The following is an 18,664-nucleotide window of genomic DNA, read 5'->3' as shown; positions in this document are numbered from 1 at the left end:
TTGAGGCAACCATAGGCATTAGTTCCACCAGCATATATAAAATATTACATGATCATGTAGCTGTTAGAAAGGTATGTTCTCGTTGGATCCCACACAATTTGACAAAAACTCAAAAAGACGCTCGCGTCAATTGGTGCAAACAAATGCTCAATAAATACAATTGTGGTGCTTCAAAAGACGTATATAAGATTGTAACAGGTGACGAATCATGGATATATGCATATGAGCCGGAACGTAAACAGCAGTCGACTGTATGGGTGTTTCAAGATGAACCCAATCCAACAAAAGTTGTTCGCGCTCGAAGCACATCGAAACAAATGGTCGTCTGTTTTCTCGGGAAAACTGGTCATGTGACAACTGTGCCTTTAGAGGAACGTAGAACGGTCAACTCTGAATGGTACACAACAATTTGTTTGCCAAAGGTCTTCGGTCAAATACGGAAAACAAAAAACGCCGTTGGATCATTCTTCATCAAGACAATGCCAGCTGTCACACATCTCGTCTAACAACCGACTTTATGAACAGTCAAAAAATCGAATTGATGGGTCATCCGCCGTACAGTCCTGATTTGGCACCCAATGACTTCTTCTTGTTCCCGAATGTCAAGAATAAATTGCATAGACAACGATTTTCGTCGGCGGAAGATGCCGTTGATGAGTTCAAAAACCACATTATGGAGGTGTCTCAAGAAGATTGGAAAATTGCTTTGACAAATGGTTGGAACGAATGCAAAAGTGTATTGACCATAAAGGAGAATACTTCGAAAAACAATAAAGCAGTTTTCAATGCCAAATTCCTGTTTTTTCATTGTTAGGCTCAAAATATAAATAGTGACCCTCGTATATAGAACAAAAAAGTGTGAACATATTCTCCCTGTGCTCCATGGCACGACGGAGAAAACTGCACTTGTTTTGTACACTGCACAAGATAATTAATAGCAAGAGCCCAAACTACCTCTTTTCGAAATTAAACTTCAGAAGCAAAATTCATTCTCATTCAACCAGAAACGCTACCAGTTTCAGCTTACCTCGTTGCAGAACTTCAGCTTATCAGGCCTCTTTCAGTTACACAGCACCCAAAGCCTGGAATGCACTACCAAATCTAACCAAAAATCAAAACTTCAGACGTTCTCGCGATATGCTCCGTGAATCACTGATAAACGATCAGAAGCAGCGTAAATCAACTTATGAATAATGATAAATACTGTGAGTTGCCAGAATTTATTTTTTTCTTACTATCAACTTTCTCGACTTCAGTTACTTTATTATCTAATTCACTGCCAATATTGTTCCAATGTATATGATTTTATTCCATTTGTATTTTATTGTACTTTCTTGTTCATTTTCTTTGTAATCTTGAATTTTATTTTAATCTGTACTTTTTGGGGTTAGGTGGTAGACCAGCAACAGCTGAACCTCGCCCAGCAATAAAGTCAATTCAATTCACAGTGCAAAGAGCAACCTGCCCTAGCAAATCACCAGAACCCTGCATTACTCGTGGACAAGGCAAAACCCCAAGCCATTATAAGGACATGTGACAAACCCACCCTATTCACCAGACCTTTCCCCAATGGATTAATGTATTTTTTGGTCCTTGAACAATTGTATTTGGAAAAAATAACGTTCAAAACACACATGCCGTGGAAACTGCACTTACACCATTTTTTGCTGCACAAAGTAGATAGTTCTGCACAAAAGTCATAAGTGACCTTGTGGGGAATTGACGGAACTGTGTCAGTTGTGCTAGAGTTTATTTTGTGGAATAAAGGCTCTTTCTTGGTTGAGGTAAGTGATCTTTCGTTACTCCCTAAAAATGATATGATAGAACTCCAGTCCAGATAACACTGTATGACACTCGATGTACTGACCATTCATTACCCAGTGAAAAGTTGTTGGGCAGACCTTAGCCTTCAGGACTTGGCGTTTTCCTACCTGCATAAACATTGAAGCAATAGCAAGTGGAAACTGACCCTTTTCTCTCTTCTGAGAGAAAAATAAAACGGGCAGTTTACAAGCATCATAAAAAAAAGTTGTAAACCCTTGTATTTTTGCTACATTATTGAATTTGTAGAATATAAACATGTAGAATTCAATTGTATGCAGTGCATCTATTAATACAGTAAATATAATACCAGCTGAGTTAATTAAATATGGTGGAAATTCGTTAATATGTCAAATTCATAAATTAATTTGTTTAATATGGAATAAAGAAGAAATCACTCAACAGTGGAAAGAATCCATAATTGTTCCTGTGTTTAAAAAAGGTGATAAAATGAACTGCAATAATTACCGTGGAATTTCTCTACTCTCAACAACATATAAAATATTATCTAACATTCTTTTAACAAGACTAACCCCATATGCTAATGGAATTATAGGTGATTATCAATGTGGATTTAAACGTAACAGATCAACTACAGATCAAGTTTTTCACATCAGACAGACACTTGAAAAAAAGTGGGAATATAATCAAAATGTCCATCAGCTATTCATTGATTTCAAAAAACCATATGATTCGGTCAAAAAAGATAAATTATTTAATATATTAGTCGAGTTTGGAATACCTAAGAAGCTTGTTAGTATGATAAAAGTATGCACCAGTGAAACAGGAAGTAAAATTCGTGTGGGTATTAATGTGTCTGACTAATTTACAATTCATGATGGGTTAAAACAAGGAGATGCATTATCTCCATTGCTCTTTAATTTTGCCTTAGAATATGCTGTTAGGAAGGTAAAAGAAACTAAAGAAGGACTAAAATTAAATGGTGTGACTCCGTTGTTAGCATATGCAGATGATGTAGACTTATTAGGGGATGATATAAATACAATTAAGTATAATGCTAAAATATTTTTCAAAACTGCTAAAGTGATAGGTTTGGAAATTAACAAAGAGAAAACTAAATATATGCTTACAGGCCGAAACCAAGTGTTAGGTAATAATCAAAATCAAATCAACTCGTTTGAACCAGTTTCCAAATTCATATACTTAGGAGTAATATTAACAAATGAAAATTATATTAAAGAGGAAATAAAAAGTAGGCTTAATTCAGGAAATACATGTTACTTCTCTCTTCATAAACTTTTGTCTTCTCGTTTAATATCTAAGAAACTAAAAGTTAAAATATACAAAACAGTATTTTTGCCTGTAGTATTATATGGGTGTGAAACTTGGTCCCTTACATTGAAAGAGGAACATAAATTGAGAGTATTTGAAAATAAGATCCTTAGGAAAATCTTTGGACCTAAAAGGGATGAGGAGACAGGTGAGTGGAAAAGGTTACATAATTTAGAACTACATAATTTGTATTCATGTCCAGATATTATTAGAATAATTAAATCAAGAAGACTTATGTGGGCAGACCATGTGGCACGAATGGGAGATTAAAGAGGAGTTCACAGGATTATTGTTGGGAAACCTTCTGGTAAGAGACCTGTAGGAAGACCAAGACGAAGATGGAGGGACAACGTTGAGATGGACCTAAAGGAAATCGGTAGGGATGGAAAAGAGTATATAGATCTTGCTCAAGATAGGGACAGATGGAAGGCCTGTGTTGCTGCAGCCATGAACCTTCAGGTTTAAGAAGGCTAGAGAGTTAGTTAGTGAGTTAAATATAAACCTGTGGTATTTTCAAAAAATTTGTTTACGATTATCAAATTCTTTAAATAATGGTGTAATTGCTTGCCTAGACATATCGTAAGATTTGATGTCCTATATTTCATAAAATTCCCTTGGTTTCATCAATAATGATGAAAACAAACAGAAGTATGGACTTACATGTTGAAGATAGAATTGTGGAATCATTAAAATGAGTTTCCAAATGAAGATGAAACCTGTGCTGAAGAACTACATAAAAACTAGAAAGGATAAAAAAAGGTATGTTCCTATGGTTAGTTTAAACTGTTTTGAGGCACAAAAAGGGAGTCAGGAAAAGTCACCATTCAGTCACCTGTGTCGAAGGTTTGTGTTCCGTATCGATGTTCCAGTTAACTTGCATGGAGCATTTTTATTATTTAAATGTTCTATGATTATTTGCCAGCCTGCAGCAAGTGAGAATTCAGGTTATCTTTCATGTTCAGAGTGCAGAAGAGTTTGTCTTACATTTAATTCTACAATGCCTGATGTTAATTTAATAAAGCTGCATCTTTTATTTTGTGCTTTTCTCTATGGTATGTTGTGAAAATCCTATTTTACCTTGCATTAACCTACATATATTTATCACAGAAATAGGTGCAACTATAGATGGTAGAATTTAATAATGGAGCAATATTTCTCCTTTTTATATGAGGGTCATTCAGAAAGTAACCGCCGTTTGGCTGTAAATAAAAAAACCCGCATAGATACAACAAATTTTTACTTTACAGGTACATTGTCCTCTATTTTTCAATATACTCGCCATGTAAATTCAAGCACTTGCCATAGCATTTCACCAACTTACCAATCCCTTCTGCATAAAACTCGGCTGCCTGGGAATTCTACCAACCTGTCACAGCATTTTCAAGATTCTCATCGTCAGCGAAGTGATGTGTCACTTCTTCCTGTGAGTGAACAGATGAAAATCAGGAGCCAAGTCCAGGCTGTACGGGGGATGATCAAAAACGTCCCATTTGAATTGGTGCACAAGCTCTTGTGTTCGCCGATCAGTGTGAGGGCGAACATTATCATAAACGAACACAACCCCAGATGTCATCACACCGTGACGTTTGTTCTGGATGGCTCTTCTCAGTTTCTGCAAAGTGTTACAGCACACAATTCACGATTAGTGTCTGTTTCTGACAGATTTTTTGCCCAAAGAAATCTTATCACTCCGCGTACCTCGCATTTGGCAGGATTTTCGATGGCAGCACACATTTTGTGACGTTATAACCAGCACATGCGCGGCACTACGATGCTCTCACTAGCACAGCTGGAAGCTTACTGAATCACATATTGCTTGATGTAACAACAGTTGCGCTCTGCCCACTACTAGTAGTGCCATGCCACAACTGCGGTTACTTTCTGAATTACCCTCATAAAATATGAGATTTTGTTGATTTGCTGTGCCTGTTTTGTTGCTTACTCTAAATCCATACAGGGCTAACATTTCTGTTGTTAATTTTGGCTAAAGGGTAGTGAGCAATGGAAATATTAGTTTGGAAATCCAGCCCAAATATGATTCTTTGCATTCTGAATGAAGGTTGATGCATTTTGTTGGATTCTTTATTTAATCAAGTTGACTCTAATATCATATCACATAATATCATTATGTATGCAAAATTGAGTCTTAGTTTAGGAGGTGTATTGTTCCCATGAATTCACCCCTGTTTTATACACATATATAAGTGTGTGTGGACATTTTGAAATACAGGGTGGGCCACAGGAAACAGTACAAAAGAAACATCTATAATAAAAAATATATGGTAGATACACAAAATGTGTTGATCGCTGTGGAATGCAAACACATTGTCATTATAGATACACCAAACACCAGTTCTACACACAAACTCCAAACACCACTTCTTTACTTTGAAAATAACATCAGGCAAATGACCTCCGTTGGCGTAGCACTTCTCTCTCAGCTGTAGCTGATGCACTTTGCAATTTGCATAGGTGGAACTATAAATGATATCGAGCGGGAACTACATTGAGAAGACAATCAAAATTATGAGGATGAGTAAAGATATATTGTCAAAAAATAATTAATCACCATTCTTTATTGAACATCCCTCATATATAGTTTTATGACCCAAATGTAGGGATAAGTAGTGGAAGTAGATATGTAATGATATAAACAGTGACATGAATTTAAATTGTATTTCAGGCACTACGATATCCACTAGAAAAGAAGAACTGGACCGAATATTATTGGCATTTAATATTCAAATTGATAATCCAGTGTCAGTATTGAATCAGGATACAGCTCGAAATTTCCTCAATAGCAGTGATCCTTACGATAAGTACAAGTTGTTCATGAAAGCAACACAACTGGAACAGATTGAAACAGAGTATAAAACAGTTAATAATCATAGAATTTCAACTCTAAATATTTTGACTGACAGACGAAATGTGAGTATTTTGTTATATTTCTAGTTAGTTGTTACATTAAGATTTATAAATACAGAACAACTTGTAAGCTTAGTGGCCTTGAAAGCTGCAAGTTGCAAAACAGTTTTTAAACAAATATTCAACCATTTTTTTTTAATTTTTGAAAATGAAGGTGAATTACTTATTTCCATTTTTATGGAAATGTTAATATCGGTATATATAATATTATATTGTTTATTGGTCCTTGACACAGCTAACTAATTATCCTTTACTTAAACATTATTAATGTTATTGCTGACCTCCATGGCAGAGTGGTTAGCACACTGCGCTATGATGACAAGGGTCCCAGATTGGAATCCTATTCTGCATGGGTGTTCTTTGTGATAGCCCCTTCAGCAATCCCAACTATCATCACTCATCCTCACCGTCGTGATTAGCCACGATTAGTGATCCCAAAGACTCCTGCGATATTGCACCCCACACCATCACGGATCCACCCCACCCCCTCAATCTTGGCAATAAGCAGTCTGGTTGGTATGCTTTGGATGGACTTCTCCTCACTTAAACATTTCCAGGTGTCGGAAAAACAGTGAAGGTGGACTCATCCGAGAACATGGCATGTTTCAGGCCGTCTAATGTCCACGATTTGTGCTTCTGGCACTAGTGAAGCTGCTTTTTGGAATTGGTGCTAGTGACCAAGGGTTTTGGTACAGCAACTCTGCCATGGATGTTCTCAATGGATGGTTTTGGTAGAAACAGGTTCAGTCAAGTGTGTGTTCAATTTTGCAGTGACTTTTGCAGCGGTTGTTTTACCCTTTTTGGACACAATCCTCTTCAATACCCTGACATCCCCCGACAGTTACTCCTCTTAGACGTGGTTCGTCCTTCATTCTGGCATCCTGCATCCTGCCATGACCCTTGATACTGTGACTCTCGCAATCTCCTTTACTGATGCACAAGTGAGATGAACACCAACAATTTACCCTCTTTGGAACTCTGTTATGTCTCCCATTCTACTGTGTGAAACCGAATATTCGACGTGAAGTCCAGCTACTACTGTACTACTGATAGAGTAGTGATTAACATTTTCCAATCCAATTTTTCTCCCAACCGTATACTCCTCAGCTGTTATTTATTTTGGGCATGAAAGAGGTTGGAGAATTACTCAGTTAACTTGCAATTAACCTACTGTTTTAAAAGAGAAAACATAAATATGAACTCACCTGAGGAGCTGCGGTAGCTCAGTTGTTACGACGTCTGACTACCATGCAAAAGTCCCAGGTTCGATTCCCGGACCCGTTCAAGTGCCTCCAGTGCCCACCCAGTATCGTATAAAGTGGATACCTGGAGGAAACTGGGGAATAAAGTGGCCAGGGGTGTGGTGCTGATCACATCATCCCCACCTTTGGCTGAGATCAAGAAAGTGTGGGGCCCTAACTCCACCCCCTATACGCCTTCTTTACTTTACTTTACTGAGGATTTTATTATTTATTTTAATTTACATAATATAATCAAAGTCTTTCTTTTTTATAATTTACTTACATGCCTTCTCTCTGCCATTTTCCTACTATCACTGCCACATAAATGCAATGCACAATCATTTGTTCACTTCAAAACACATGGCCTGCCAAAACAAAAAGAGTACAACCTTCGCCATCTGTTGTCTAGATAGAGTCCATACTGTATGAGGCTCCGGAAAGGCCCCGACAGCAGAGTGGGTGAACAAACGCAACAACAACAACAACAAAAAGTGTCAGGCATCTTATGACATCAGAGCGGATCAGGAGAATCATTATGTTGGACGAGTTCCAACATAAAGGGTTAATCTGTCCTATCCCTACTTTTTATCAAAGTGACCTCACTTAATTAAATGAACCTCTAGTTTATTCCAGTTCCCTTTTCTTGGTTAAAATGTGTTTTTAGTGTATAGGTGGGATGTATATTATTTTTTTACTGCCCAATTGCATTATTTTGCAGTATATCAAGATAGCAGAGGAGGAAGTCTCAAAATGGAAAAGAAAGTGGCATCTTCATGAGTCATTGGAGAATCATCGCAAGAGGAAAGAAGCTTTGGAGAATGAATATTTCTGGGCTCTGGTAAGTGTCTTTTAAGTCAAGCCTTTTATTTTTGTTCATGAAATGAAGTTATTTTTTTTTGCAAATCAATAAACATGTTCGTTTGTTTGTAAAACTACTGATCTAATACGTACATGCCTGAGTGGCTAAGCAAATATGCAGTTTTGTTATTACTCCAATTAATATAGTGGCATATTCATGTACTCTGTGTTTGTAGAATACATTTCTAGAAATGAAACTGTTTGTTTTTCTCTAACCATTGAAGTCATTTTCACATTAATTAAAGAGGTGAATATATAATTGAAATGTTTCATACATTGATTGCCATTTAATATTTGATGGGTGCGAGCCTCCCCGATGGCGTAGTGGTAATGTCGTTGCCTTGTAATCAAAGGGTCTCTGGTTCGATACCCACATGGCACAGTAATCGAATCCCACTTTAAACTGTAGGTCTAGTCCCATTTAGCCTTTCTGCGCATAAAGTGGACTTAAAACAACAAATCAAATCAAATAAATATTTGATGGATGCATTATTCATAATTTGTGAATGCTCCATTGAAGGTAGAACAGGTAGATCCTTTTGAGAGCTTCCAAGTGACTTTTCATTGCCCTATGATGATCAGCAGTGGCACCTGAAGGAAGCAGATGGAGGTGGTGGGAGCATCGAATTTAGTAAGCATAACACAAGAAGTGCACGTTTGAGCAAAAAATGCCTTACTGATGTATTTTTTTTACGAGGGGGCCATTTGTCCCTCCTGTTCTGCCTCTGGAACCATCACCAGTGATGACACACAGCACGTCTCCGAGTAAGGTGCCGACCTTTGTAGTGGAGTGGTTATCATATTGCATTATGATGCCAGGGGTCCTGGGTTCGAATCCTGGCATGGGTGTTTTTGTGAGTGTCCATTCATTAATTTCATCACGTCGTCACTCGACCCCATCTCCGTTGTTAGCCAAAAGTGGCAGATAAATGAAGTGACCTTCTGGTAAGCCACCCAACAGTCAACTTCACTTCCATGTAGTACACCCCGGTAACTGCTTCTTGCAGGCCAACGAGGCTCTGGCATCTGGACACATGCCAGGACAATCCTCTGTGGATTTGTGTTGTCCCGTGTTTTTCCTTGTGTGTGGTGAGTGCCCTTTTACAGCCTCAGCATTTAATAGGTAGGGGATTTCAGTCCTTATAGTTTCACTTTTATATAAGTAATGAATGTATGAATAATTTTAAAAATTGAGTTAGGAAATAGGAATTGTAGCTTTCCTGGCGATGCGATTCGATTAGCTGTTCTCAGGTTACCATCCAGGTTAAATTGGAGTTGGCTTCCAACGTTTTGAGGGCATACATTGCTCTCATCTTCAGGGAATGTAAAACTGGAGACCGGTGTGGGTTTATATAGACGACTATGATGTGGTAGAGTTTGGACTCTGTATTCCTATTGGTTCGCTCTGGATCTTGGTGTTCTCATTGAGTGGTGTCTTGTTTTGACAGAGGAGTGGGTTCCAGGCGTGATTGATCTGGAGTCCCACTTCCATGTTGAGATTGGTGCTTTCCCGGGAAATGGCTATGGGTTCCTTTACCCGCCGGTCCAAGTAACCTGCACATTTGGCTATTATTTTGATGTCGGCAAATAAAATCCCGTGTCCCTTGGTGTTGCTGTGTTCCACGAGTCCTGACTTTTCCGGTTGGAATAAATGGATATTACATTGATGTTCATTCCGTTGCTGCTCAATGGTGCATCCCGTTTGGCCTATGTACAGTGTCCAACACTCGCATGGTATTTGGTAAACTCCTGGAATGCGGGGTTCCAGGTCATCTTTGACTCAACCAGCAACAATCTCAACAGGAACGTGGGTCTCCAGCTCAATCATGCCTGGAACCCACTCCTCCGTAAAAACAAGACACCACCCAATGAGAACACCAAGATCCAGAGTGAACCAATAGGAATACAGAGTCCAAACTCCGTCACATCATTGTCATATATATACGAGGGTCACTATTTATATTTTGAGCCTTGGCAACACTGATTGAAGTTAGGCGCGATTTGACGTTTGCACGGAATCGTCTGGCGTTATTGACTATAACGTACTTCAAATGTTTTGTCAATAGCTTCATTTGTGTTGTTTATGTTGCCTTGGAGATTGCGCGACAACAATAAAATGGAATTAACTCGTGAACATTTTCGTGCGATGATTTTTTACGATTTTCGACGTGGATTATCAAGACAAGAGTGCATCGATCAACTTACTTTCACATTTGGCGATGAAGCCCCATCCTTTGCCAGTGTGAAACGCTGGTATAATGAATTTAATCGTGGCCGCCATTCGCTCACCGACGAGATTCGCGAAGGTCGTCCAAAATCAGTTGTTGTTCAAGAAAACATTGATGCTGTGCAAAACCTAATACTGCAAGATCATCATGTGACATACTGTGAGATTGAGGCAACCATAGGCATTAGTTCCACCACCATATATAAAATATTACATGATCTTTTAGCTGTGAGAAAGGTATGTTCTCGTTGGATCCCACAAAATTTGACAAAAACTCAAAAAGACGCTCGCGTCAATTGGTGCAAACAAATGCTCGATAAATACAATCGTGGGGTTTCAGAAGATGTATATAAGATTGTAACAGGTGACGAATCATGGATATATGCATATGAGCTGGAACGTAAACAGCAGTCGACTGTATGGGTGTTTCAAGATGAACCCAATCCAACAAAAGTTGTTCGCGCTCGAAGCACATCGAAACAAATGGTCACCTGTTTTTTCGGGAAAACTGGTCATGTGGCAACTGTGCCTTTAGAGGAACGTAGAACGGTCAACTCTGAATGGTAGACAACAATTTGTTTGCCAGAGTTCTTCGGTCAAATACGGAAAACAAAAAAATGCCGTCAGATCATTCTTCATCAAGACAATGCCAGCTGTCACACATCTCGTCTAACAACCGACTTTATGAACAGTCAAAAAATCGAATTGATGGGTCATCCACCGTACAGTCCTGATTTGGCACCCAATGACTTCTTCTTGTTCCCGAATGTCAAGGATAAATTGCGTGGACAACGATTTTCGTCGGCGGAAGATGCCGTTGATGCGTTCAAACACCATATTATGGAGGTGTCTCAAGAAGATTGGAAAATCTGCTTTGACAAATGGTTGGAACGAATGCAAAAGTGTATTGACCATAAAGGAGAATACTTCGAAAAACAATAAAGCAGTTTTCAATGCCAAATTCGTGTTTTTTCATTGTTAGGCTCAAAATATAAATAGTGACCCCTCGTAAACCCACACCGGTCTCCAATTTTAGATTCCCTGAAGATGAGAGCAATGTATGCCTCGAAACACTGGAAGCCAACTCCAATTTAACCTGGCTTGTAACCCGAAAACACCTGTGTGAGTTAGGAAGGTTTTAACACAGATATTTAATTTTTTGCTTGGGACTTGTCCTCAATTTTCTTTTAGTTAATCTGCTTTTTCCATATTGTGTGATGGTCAAAAATAGCCTCTGCGCTAAAATGCCCATAATATACACATCACTGCTGGTATTTGACCTTTTCAAGATGATCCATCCACTACCATGTACGTAGTGTGGCATTCAAAGTAAGTGCTTCACCAACATCACCTTACTTTTCTAGAATATTGCAGTAATGTCTAGTAATCAGGGCTGAGCTGATAATGATTCTGATATATCACTGTTGTCTGATATATCAGAAATTATCAATTTAAATGTAATCACTGATATCAGCTGATACTTTTGTGGAGTTTCAAGAGGTCTCCACAATAGGGCAGTAAAAATTTTTGTTTGGAAAAAAAATTGACGAGGAAGAAATTTGGAAAAAATGTTGTACTTGTCTTTCTATTGAACATACTAAAAGCCCCCTAAATCGAAGCTGTGCGGCAGAAAATTTCAGCTTAGAAGAAAGGCAACGAAAGAATGTTCAGCACGCTTGTTCAGTGTAATTCCAGGTTATGTTCCATACCTTAAAGATAGTTAAAGGGTTGGTGGACTTGTGTACCCCCCCCCCCCCCGTGCCTATGCATATTACAGAAAATGACATGCCTAACACACTGCTAATGACTAAATACTTGGCCATTAACCACTTGCCTTACTAACCCGAATTATCTCGGATGTGGTACTCTTCCTGCAAAATATTATCCCGAGTTATCTCGGAAACCTGAGGAGTTTGAATGTAATTTTTTTACCGGCCCGTACAAAGTCGGGCGGAACTTTCATGATGAATTGGGTAGGTGGAGTTAGTTGCAAGTGCGGCCAACAGATGTCTCGAGCATGCACTATTTTTTGTGCCTGCCTTGAGGCACCAAGAAGTGAAGAAAGACAACAGCGTTTCTGCATTGTGTGACATTCGGTTGCTTGCAAGAACGCATTGTTCGGAAGCGTTGATTCGGTTGGAACTTTCTCGTCCTTTTGGCAGCAAAATGAGTGATATAAGCACAGACATAAGTGCATCAGAGTGTAGTGTAAGTTCTAGTGGCAGTGAAACAATGCTAACTGACTGTGATGATATTTCAATCAAAAGTTCGCATTCTGATGTTAGTTTGACGTCTGTACGAGTGTGGCAAGAACTTGATCCTGAATCTCCAGCACCAGGTCCACCACGCTTTACGTTTTCTGCTCAACCACGTGCCAAGTATGATGTAGACGAAAGTAAGGGCTTGATACAATTTTTGAACAGTACATTGATAATGATATTGTGACTAATAGTGAATGAAATGAACACATTTGCAGTGCAAGAAGGGAATGCAACTTGGAATGAAGTAAGTGTGAACGAAATGCGAATTTTCCTTGCTCTTACAATACTACAAAGCATTGTAAAGAAACCCGACCTACAGTTTTATTGGACAAAAAATCCATTGTTGCTAACTCCATTTTTTTCACAAACAATGAGCTACCGTCGTTTCCTTGAGATCAAAAGGTACCTTCATTTTTCAAACAATTAAACCTATGATGCAGCAACCCATCGAAATCCAAAGCTAAATAAAATATGGCCTGTTATTGAACATCTGCGACAGAAATTTCAAACACTTGTTACACCAGAAAGAGAACTATCTATTGACGAAAGTCTTCTTATGTTCAAGGGAAGGTTGGGTTGGATTCAGTACATACCACTAAAAAGAGCGAGGTTTGGGATAAAGTCGTATATGCTTTGTGAATCAAAAAGTGGCTATGTTTGGGATATAATTGTTTACACTGGGAAAGATACACATTTCATGGAAGAATACAAAGATTTACCGGTGTCTTCCTGTGTTGTTATGTCTCTCTTACATCCTCTTCTAAACCAGGGATTCAGCGTAACAATGGACAATTATTACAATTCACCCCAGCTGGCAGATATTCTTATATCAAACAAGACAGACGTTTATGGTACACTAAATACAAACAGAAAAGACTTACCAAAGGAACTGAAAGATACACGAGTTGAAAAGGGAGGAATCATAGGTTTCAGGAGGGGTAAAGTAACAGTTATGAAGTGGAACGACAAAAAATATGTTGGTCTATTGTCGAGTGTACACACAGTTGATATGGTGAAAGTAGAGAGGCGAGGAGAAGCAAAATATAGACCTCGGGTTGTTATTGACTATAATGACACTATGGGTGGGGTGGATAGGGTAGATCAGCATCTTGCTGATTATGCAACACCCAGAAAGCATGGCAAAAAATACTATAAGAAGATTTTCCTACACCTTCTTGATCTGGCCATATGGAACTCGTTTGTTTTGTACACAAAATGTGGTGGAACAAAAATACACCTGGAATTCCGTCTGGAACTTGTGAATGACCTGATCAAGAAGAACCACACACCATCACTGTCACCAAGATTTGGACGACCAAGCATACATCCAAGTCCACTACGACTTTCAGGTCGTCATTTCCTCGAGTATTTGCCACCCACTCCGAAAAAATCAAATCCTACGAAGCAGTGTTATATGTGTTCAAGAGTACGTGATGCCCGGGGCAAAAAAATCAGAAGGGAATCCCGCTTCTACTGTCCTGACTGTAATGTGGCTTTGTGTGTAGTGCCCTGTTTCCGTGTATACCACACAGCACCTAATGTCTGAAGTGAAATGCTACATGTAGCAGAACACCTAAACTTTGGTAAAACGAACATTTTCAAATGAAAAAGAAAATTGTATCTCCGAGTTTACTCAGGCTAGTAATTATGTGAGTGGTTTGTGAAAATAATAATTACTTCTTTTGTCTTTTGAAATCAATATTATATCATTTATAACATAAACAACATACCATTTTGTTCGTTGCATTATTGTTAGTAAATATCACAATTTATATCACATTTAACAGCTCCGAGTATACTCGGGTTAATAAAGGAATGCCTATTTGGAGTAGAATATTTTGATTATTTTTGATTGTTGTACCAAAAATCATTGTTAATGTAATTTTGCATGTAAAGTAGTAGTAAAATATAAAATAAAAAAAGTGTAAAATTTTGACATCAATTTGGAAAAAAAGTCGTAAGGCAAGTGGTTAAGGCCATGGATATCCAAATTAAAACGTATTATTTGTTTTGTGTGATGTTTAACAAAAATGTTGCCCGCACGTGACATAAGTTTGTTAGTCCTATTATAAGAGCCTGAAATACATTCTATATCCCTAGAAACTACAGACTTATGGATTTAAATCTGTAGTCTTAAGTCTGTTTTGTACAAGCAAGAACATTTTCTTTACAGAAGTTTCCTGAAACAAAGGTTGTTAATGTTTGTTTGGAAATTGTAAAAATTTTCCATGGACTTGAAATTTTTTTACAATTTTCAAAATAATATTAAAACCTTTGTTTCAAAAAAATTAAAAAGAAAAGTTTTTGATGTACTTAATAGATGTGCCAAATATACATAATTAATCAGAATTACTGATGTCTGAGCCTCTAATTGATTTGATCTGGTATGATACATTTTTGTATCATTGTTTTGTATTGCAGGTGATTGTAGAAGAGAAGAAGCTCGAGGAACTCAAGGCAGAACTGGAAGAGCGTAGATCAAAAACTCCAGAATTCAGTGCAAAATTGGAATCTTTGGAATCAAAGAAGAATCAGTTGGAGAACAGAAAAAGGTATATATTTTGTTTACAGTAATACAAGTAGAACATAGTAGATTAGGCACACACAGGAGATGTACTACATAGAAATTTCAGCAAAAAATTGCAGTCTCGACCAGGACTCGAACCCGGGTCTTTGGCATAATGTGCCATTGCTCCAACCAATGAGCTACTGAGCTGGCAGAGACAATTCCATGCAGGTAAAACAGCGATAGCAAAAAAATCAGGCGAGGCCAGGCTGGCTCGGTAGCTCAGTGGTTAGAGCAATGGCACATTATGCCAGAGACCCAGGTTCGAGTCCTGGTCAAGTCTGCATTTTTCGCTGAAAATTTCTATAGTGAGATCTGTTGATTTTTGTATATGAATATGTTGTGATCTGAAAATCTTCATTTTTCTTCACTTTTCTGCCACTTTTGGCTAATAGTGAAGATGAAGATGAGGATGAGTGATGATACTATGGAATTGATGAAGGGACGCTAACAAGGAACACTCATGGCCAGGGCCCTTGGCTCATTGCTAACCACTCTGCCATGGAGGTTGGTGATGAATGATATAACGTGGCAGACTTTGATTACTGAATTGTTTAGTAGAACCTCGATTTTACTTTTTCGAGGGACCAATCTGAAAAAACTTAAAATGCAGAAAAATGTAAAATTAGGGAAAATTTTATAGCATTTTGCTCTATAGGAACTATAAATATTAAATGTATAATGTGGGAGAATGCAAAATTGGGGAATGTAAACAGGGTGGCTACTCACAGGAAATTCCAGGAATTATGTGTGAAATCTGCGTGAGTTTTTCTCCGTAGACATGAAAAATTGCAACTTTTTAGTCCAAATCCCATTGAATTTATACATTATTATAAGTGCCCTGAGACAAGTTTTTCACAGTTTACATTTTATTTTTATCAGAAAGGAAAATAATTCTTTCAATTCGTTACTTTGTTAGTGTGCTTTGCAGAACAATCTGACAGACGTAATATTATTGCAAGGTACGATACAGTATCTTGAAGTTGATTAGGTAAATTTGAGTTTGAAATTCTTATACAATTAACAATTTTTCGTGGATTAGTATATCTCGTAACATTTCTGATTTGTGTTTGTAGATGCATTTCAAGTGTGAGTATGTGAATGTCAAATGTAAACTCTCCACCTTAAATTAAATATTTTAAATCTACCATTTAATTGAATTGAATTAGAATAATTTGATGCATTGGTACCACGCAGACTATTTATAGTGTACATAGAAATTTTCAGCGAAAAATACAGGCTCGACCAGGATTCGAACCCAGGTCTCTTGTCATACTGTGACATTGCTCTACCACTGAGCTACCGAGCTGGCCTGGCCTCTCCTGATTTTTTGCTATCACTGTTTTACCTTCGTGGAATCATCTCTGCCAGTGCTTCCAGGAACCAGGCAACATCGAAGTTACCGTTTTTCAAAGGCAACAGATTCCTTTGCGGTAGCACTGGCAGAGACGATTCCACGCAGGTAAAACAGTGATAGCCGAAAATCAGGCGAGCCCAGCTGGCTCCGTAGCTCAGTGATTAGAGCAATAGCACGGTATGCCGGAGACCTGGGTTTCAGTCCTGGTCGAGCCTGCATTTTTTGCTGAAAATTTCTACATAGTACATCTCCTGTGTGTGCCTAATCTTCAATATTTATAGTGTATTGTTAATGTATTTGTGTATGTATGTGTGGGTGGTGAGAGCCGTTAATATGTAAGGTTGAAGTAGAGAATACATGTGCTTGTACCCTTGAATTTTTGGAAAGTTCGCATTGAAAACCGGGAATTATGCTTAGTCTTAGAATTTTTTTGAATTTGAATTAAACCATTTTGGGTGCGTCAGCACTGAGGCAATTTTGAACCCATCACACTATACAGGGTCCAGTCCCTTATCATAACAAAAATAAAAGCGTGTCTGAAAACTAAAATTTCCTTAACTTGGTTAAAAGCTGAGACTAAAAAGGGCGCTCAGCACAAATAAGGACAAAACACAGGACGACACAGAACCATAGGACCAGTCGCCAGAGCCTCGTTAGTCTGCAGTCCAGGGTGTACTACGTGGAAGTGAGGTTGACTATTGGGTGCACTACATGGAAGGAGCACCCCTTACACCCCACTTAGTCTTAGAGAAGCCACCATTGTAAAATCAGGATTTCACTCTATTCAGATTCTATAACATCACGTCAATCACAAGAAGAGTTAACCACCAATGTTCTCATCTCCACATAATATTGATTATAATGTGCTGATTGTCATCCCCCCCCCCCTCAACCATTTTGAGAACATCAAGTGATATTAAACTTTAGAGGATGGGTCACAAGTATTTTGATGCTGCATGTATAACTTTTTCAGTTATGTCTTGTTAAATGGTTTGACTTTTTATTTTAAGGCCACTATGCTTACAGAAGGGTAATCGGGACTGGTCCTATGGTTTAAAGTGGGGCCAGAACCATTATGGGCCTCCTCCAGGTATGGAATTTGGGACCACTTAATTACAAGGCAATGACGTTACCACTACACCATTGGGGAGGCCCCTTGATTCCTTCTTGTTTGTTCATTTGTATGCATACCAAGGTGTGACATACTCGAATTATAACCCAATATATCCAATGTTACTATAATTGAAGGGTTCGGGTGTACAACATGGTAAGTGACAAAATGTAGGTTTCGAGATATTGAAAGTTGATGTTTCAAAAAAATCTGATTTACAAATTAAAATAAATTTCTAAATTATTTACAGCAAATATGATTCACTTGTATGTTTACTATCATACAAACATGATATTTCATCCAAATTATTTTTTTCGGTAGTGCTACATGCGATTTGTTTGAGGGTTGTTCAAGGATTTGTTGTAGTTATCATGCTTTACATGCAACGATATTATCAAAATGAATGATCAGATACCGATTTATTCAAGTTAACTTGTGATGTCAGTTCAATAACAATATTTTGACATTAGACTTTTTATAGCAACCGTAACAATTTGTAACACAAAAATGAAAGCCTTTAATAATAATAATTTTATTCAATAAACCTGAGCTACTTGTTGTAACATGTTTTTGCTTTCCTATGTCTATGACTGAAATGAACACCATTAGAAAAGTAGATTTCATCGTTTTATTATGTTAGTATTTAAAAAAATAAGTTCTGAATGCTTGTGATTAAAAATAACTTCCTTATTTATATATGGAGATCAATATTAGTAAAAAATGTTTATATATGAGCGGTTTTTCAGCTTCACATGTCTACTTCACACACAAAGAGGCTCTATTTATTACCTCAGCATGCCAAGCAGAATGGGATTCACAAACCTCTCGATACATAGCTGTGTTACGTAGACTATCCAATTTGCATACAATGGCAATATTAGGTTTTTGTGATTCAATAAGCAATTTATGCATAAAATAGGGATGGCCTTTTTTTTTTTTTTTTTTTTGAAAACGAAAAACGATTTTTTTTTCTTCAAAAAACGTTTTTTCTTCTTCGAAAAACG

General features: G+C 37.8%; 1 protein-coding gene and 1 non-coding gene across 6 annotated transcripts in view; both read left to right on the top strand.

The window, feature by feature from the left end:
- The window catches only part of LOC145987946 (structural maintenance of chromosomes protein 6-like), a 310,654-nt gene that overhangs the window by 202,960 nt on the left and 89,030 nt on the right, over positions 1–18,664 (top strand). For all 5 annotated transcript variants that reach the window (XM_083122784.1, XM_083122783.1, XM_083122782.1 and 2 more), the window contains 3 exons: positions 5,798–6,042; positions 7,999–8,118; positions 15,048–15,178. In XM_083122784.1, coding sequence (XP_082978910.1) covers positions 5,798–6,042; positions 7,999–8,118; positions 15,048–15,178 — 496 coding nt within the window. The remainder of the gene's footprint in view (positions 1–5,797; positions 6,043–7,998; positions 8,119–15,047; positions 15,179–18,664) is intronic.
- On the top strand, positions 15,404–15,475 carry TRNAN-AUU (transfer RNA asparagine (anticodon AUU)). Its single transcript has one exon. It is a non-coding gene; the product is annotated as a tRNA-Asn (tRNA).

Source organism: Lepisma saccharinum, chromosome 5 (genome assembly GCF_977018435.1).
Source record: "Lepisma saccharinum chromosome 5, izLepSacc3.1, whole genome shotgun sequence".
NCBI lineage: Eukaryota > Metazoa > Arthropoda > Insecta > Zygentoma > Lepismatidae > Lepisma > Lepisma saccharinum.
The sequence above is the reverse complement of the archived record's forward strand: the minus strand, read 5'-3'. Positions and strand labels throughout refer to the sequence as shown.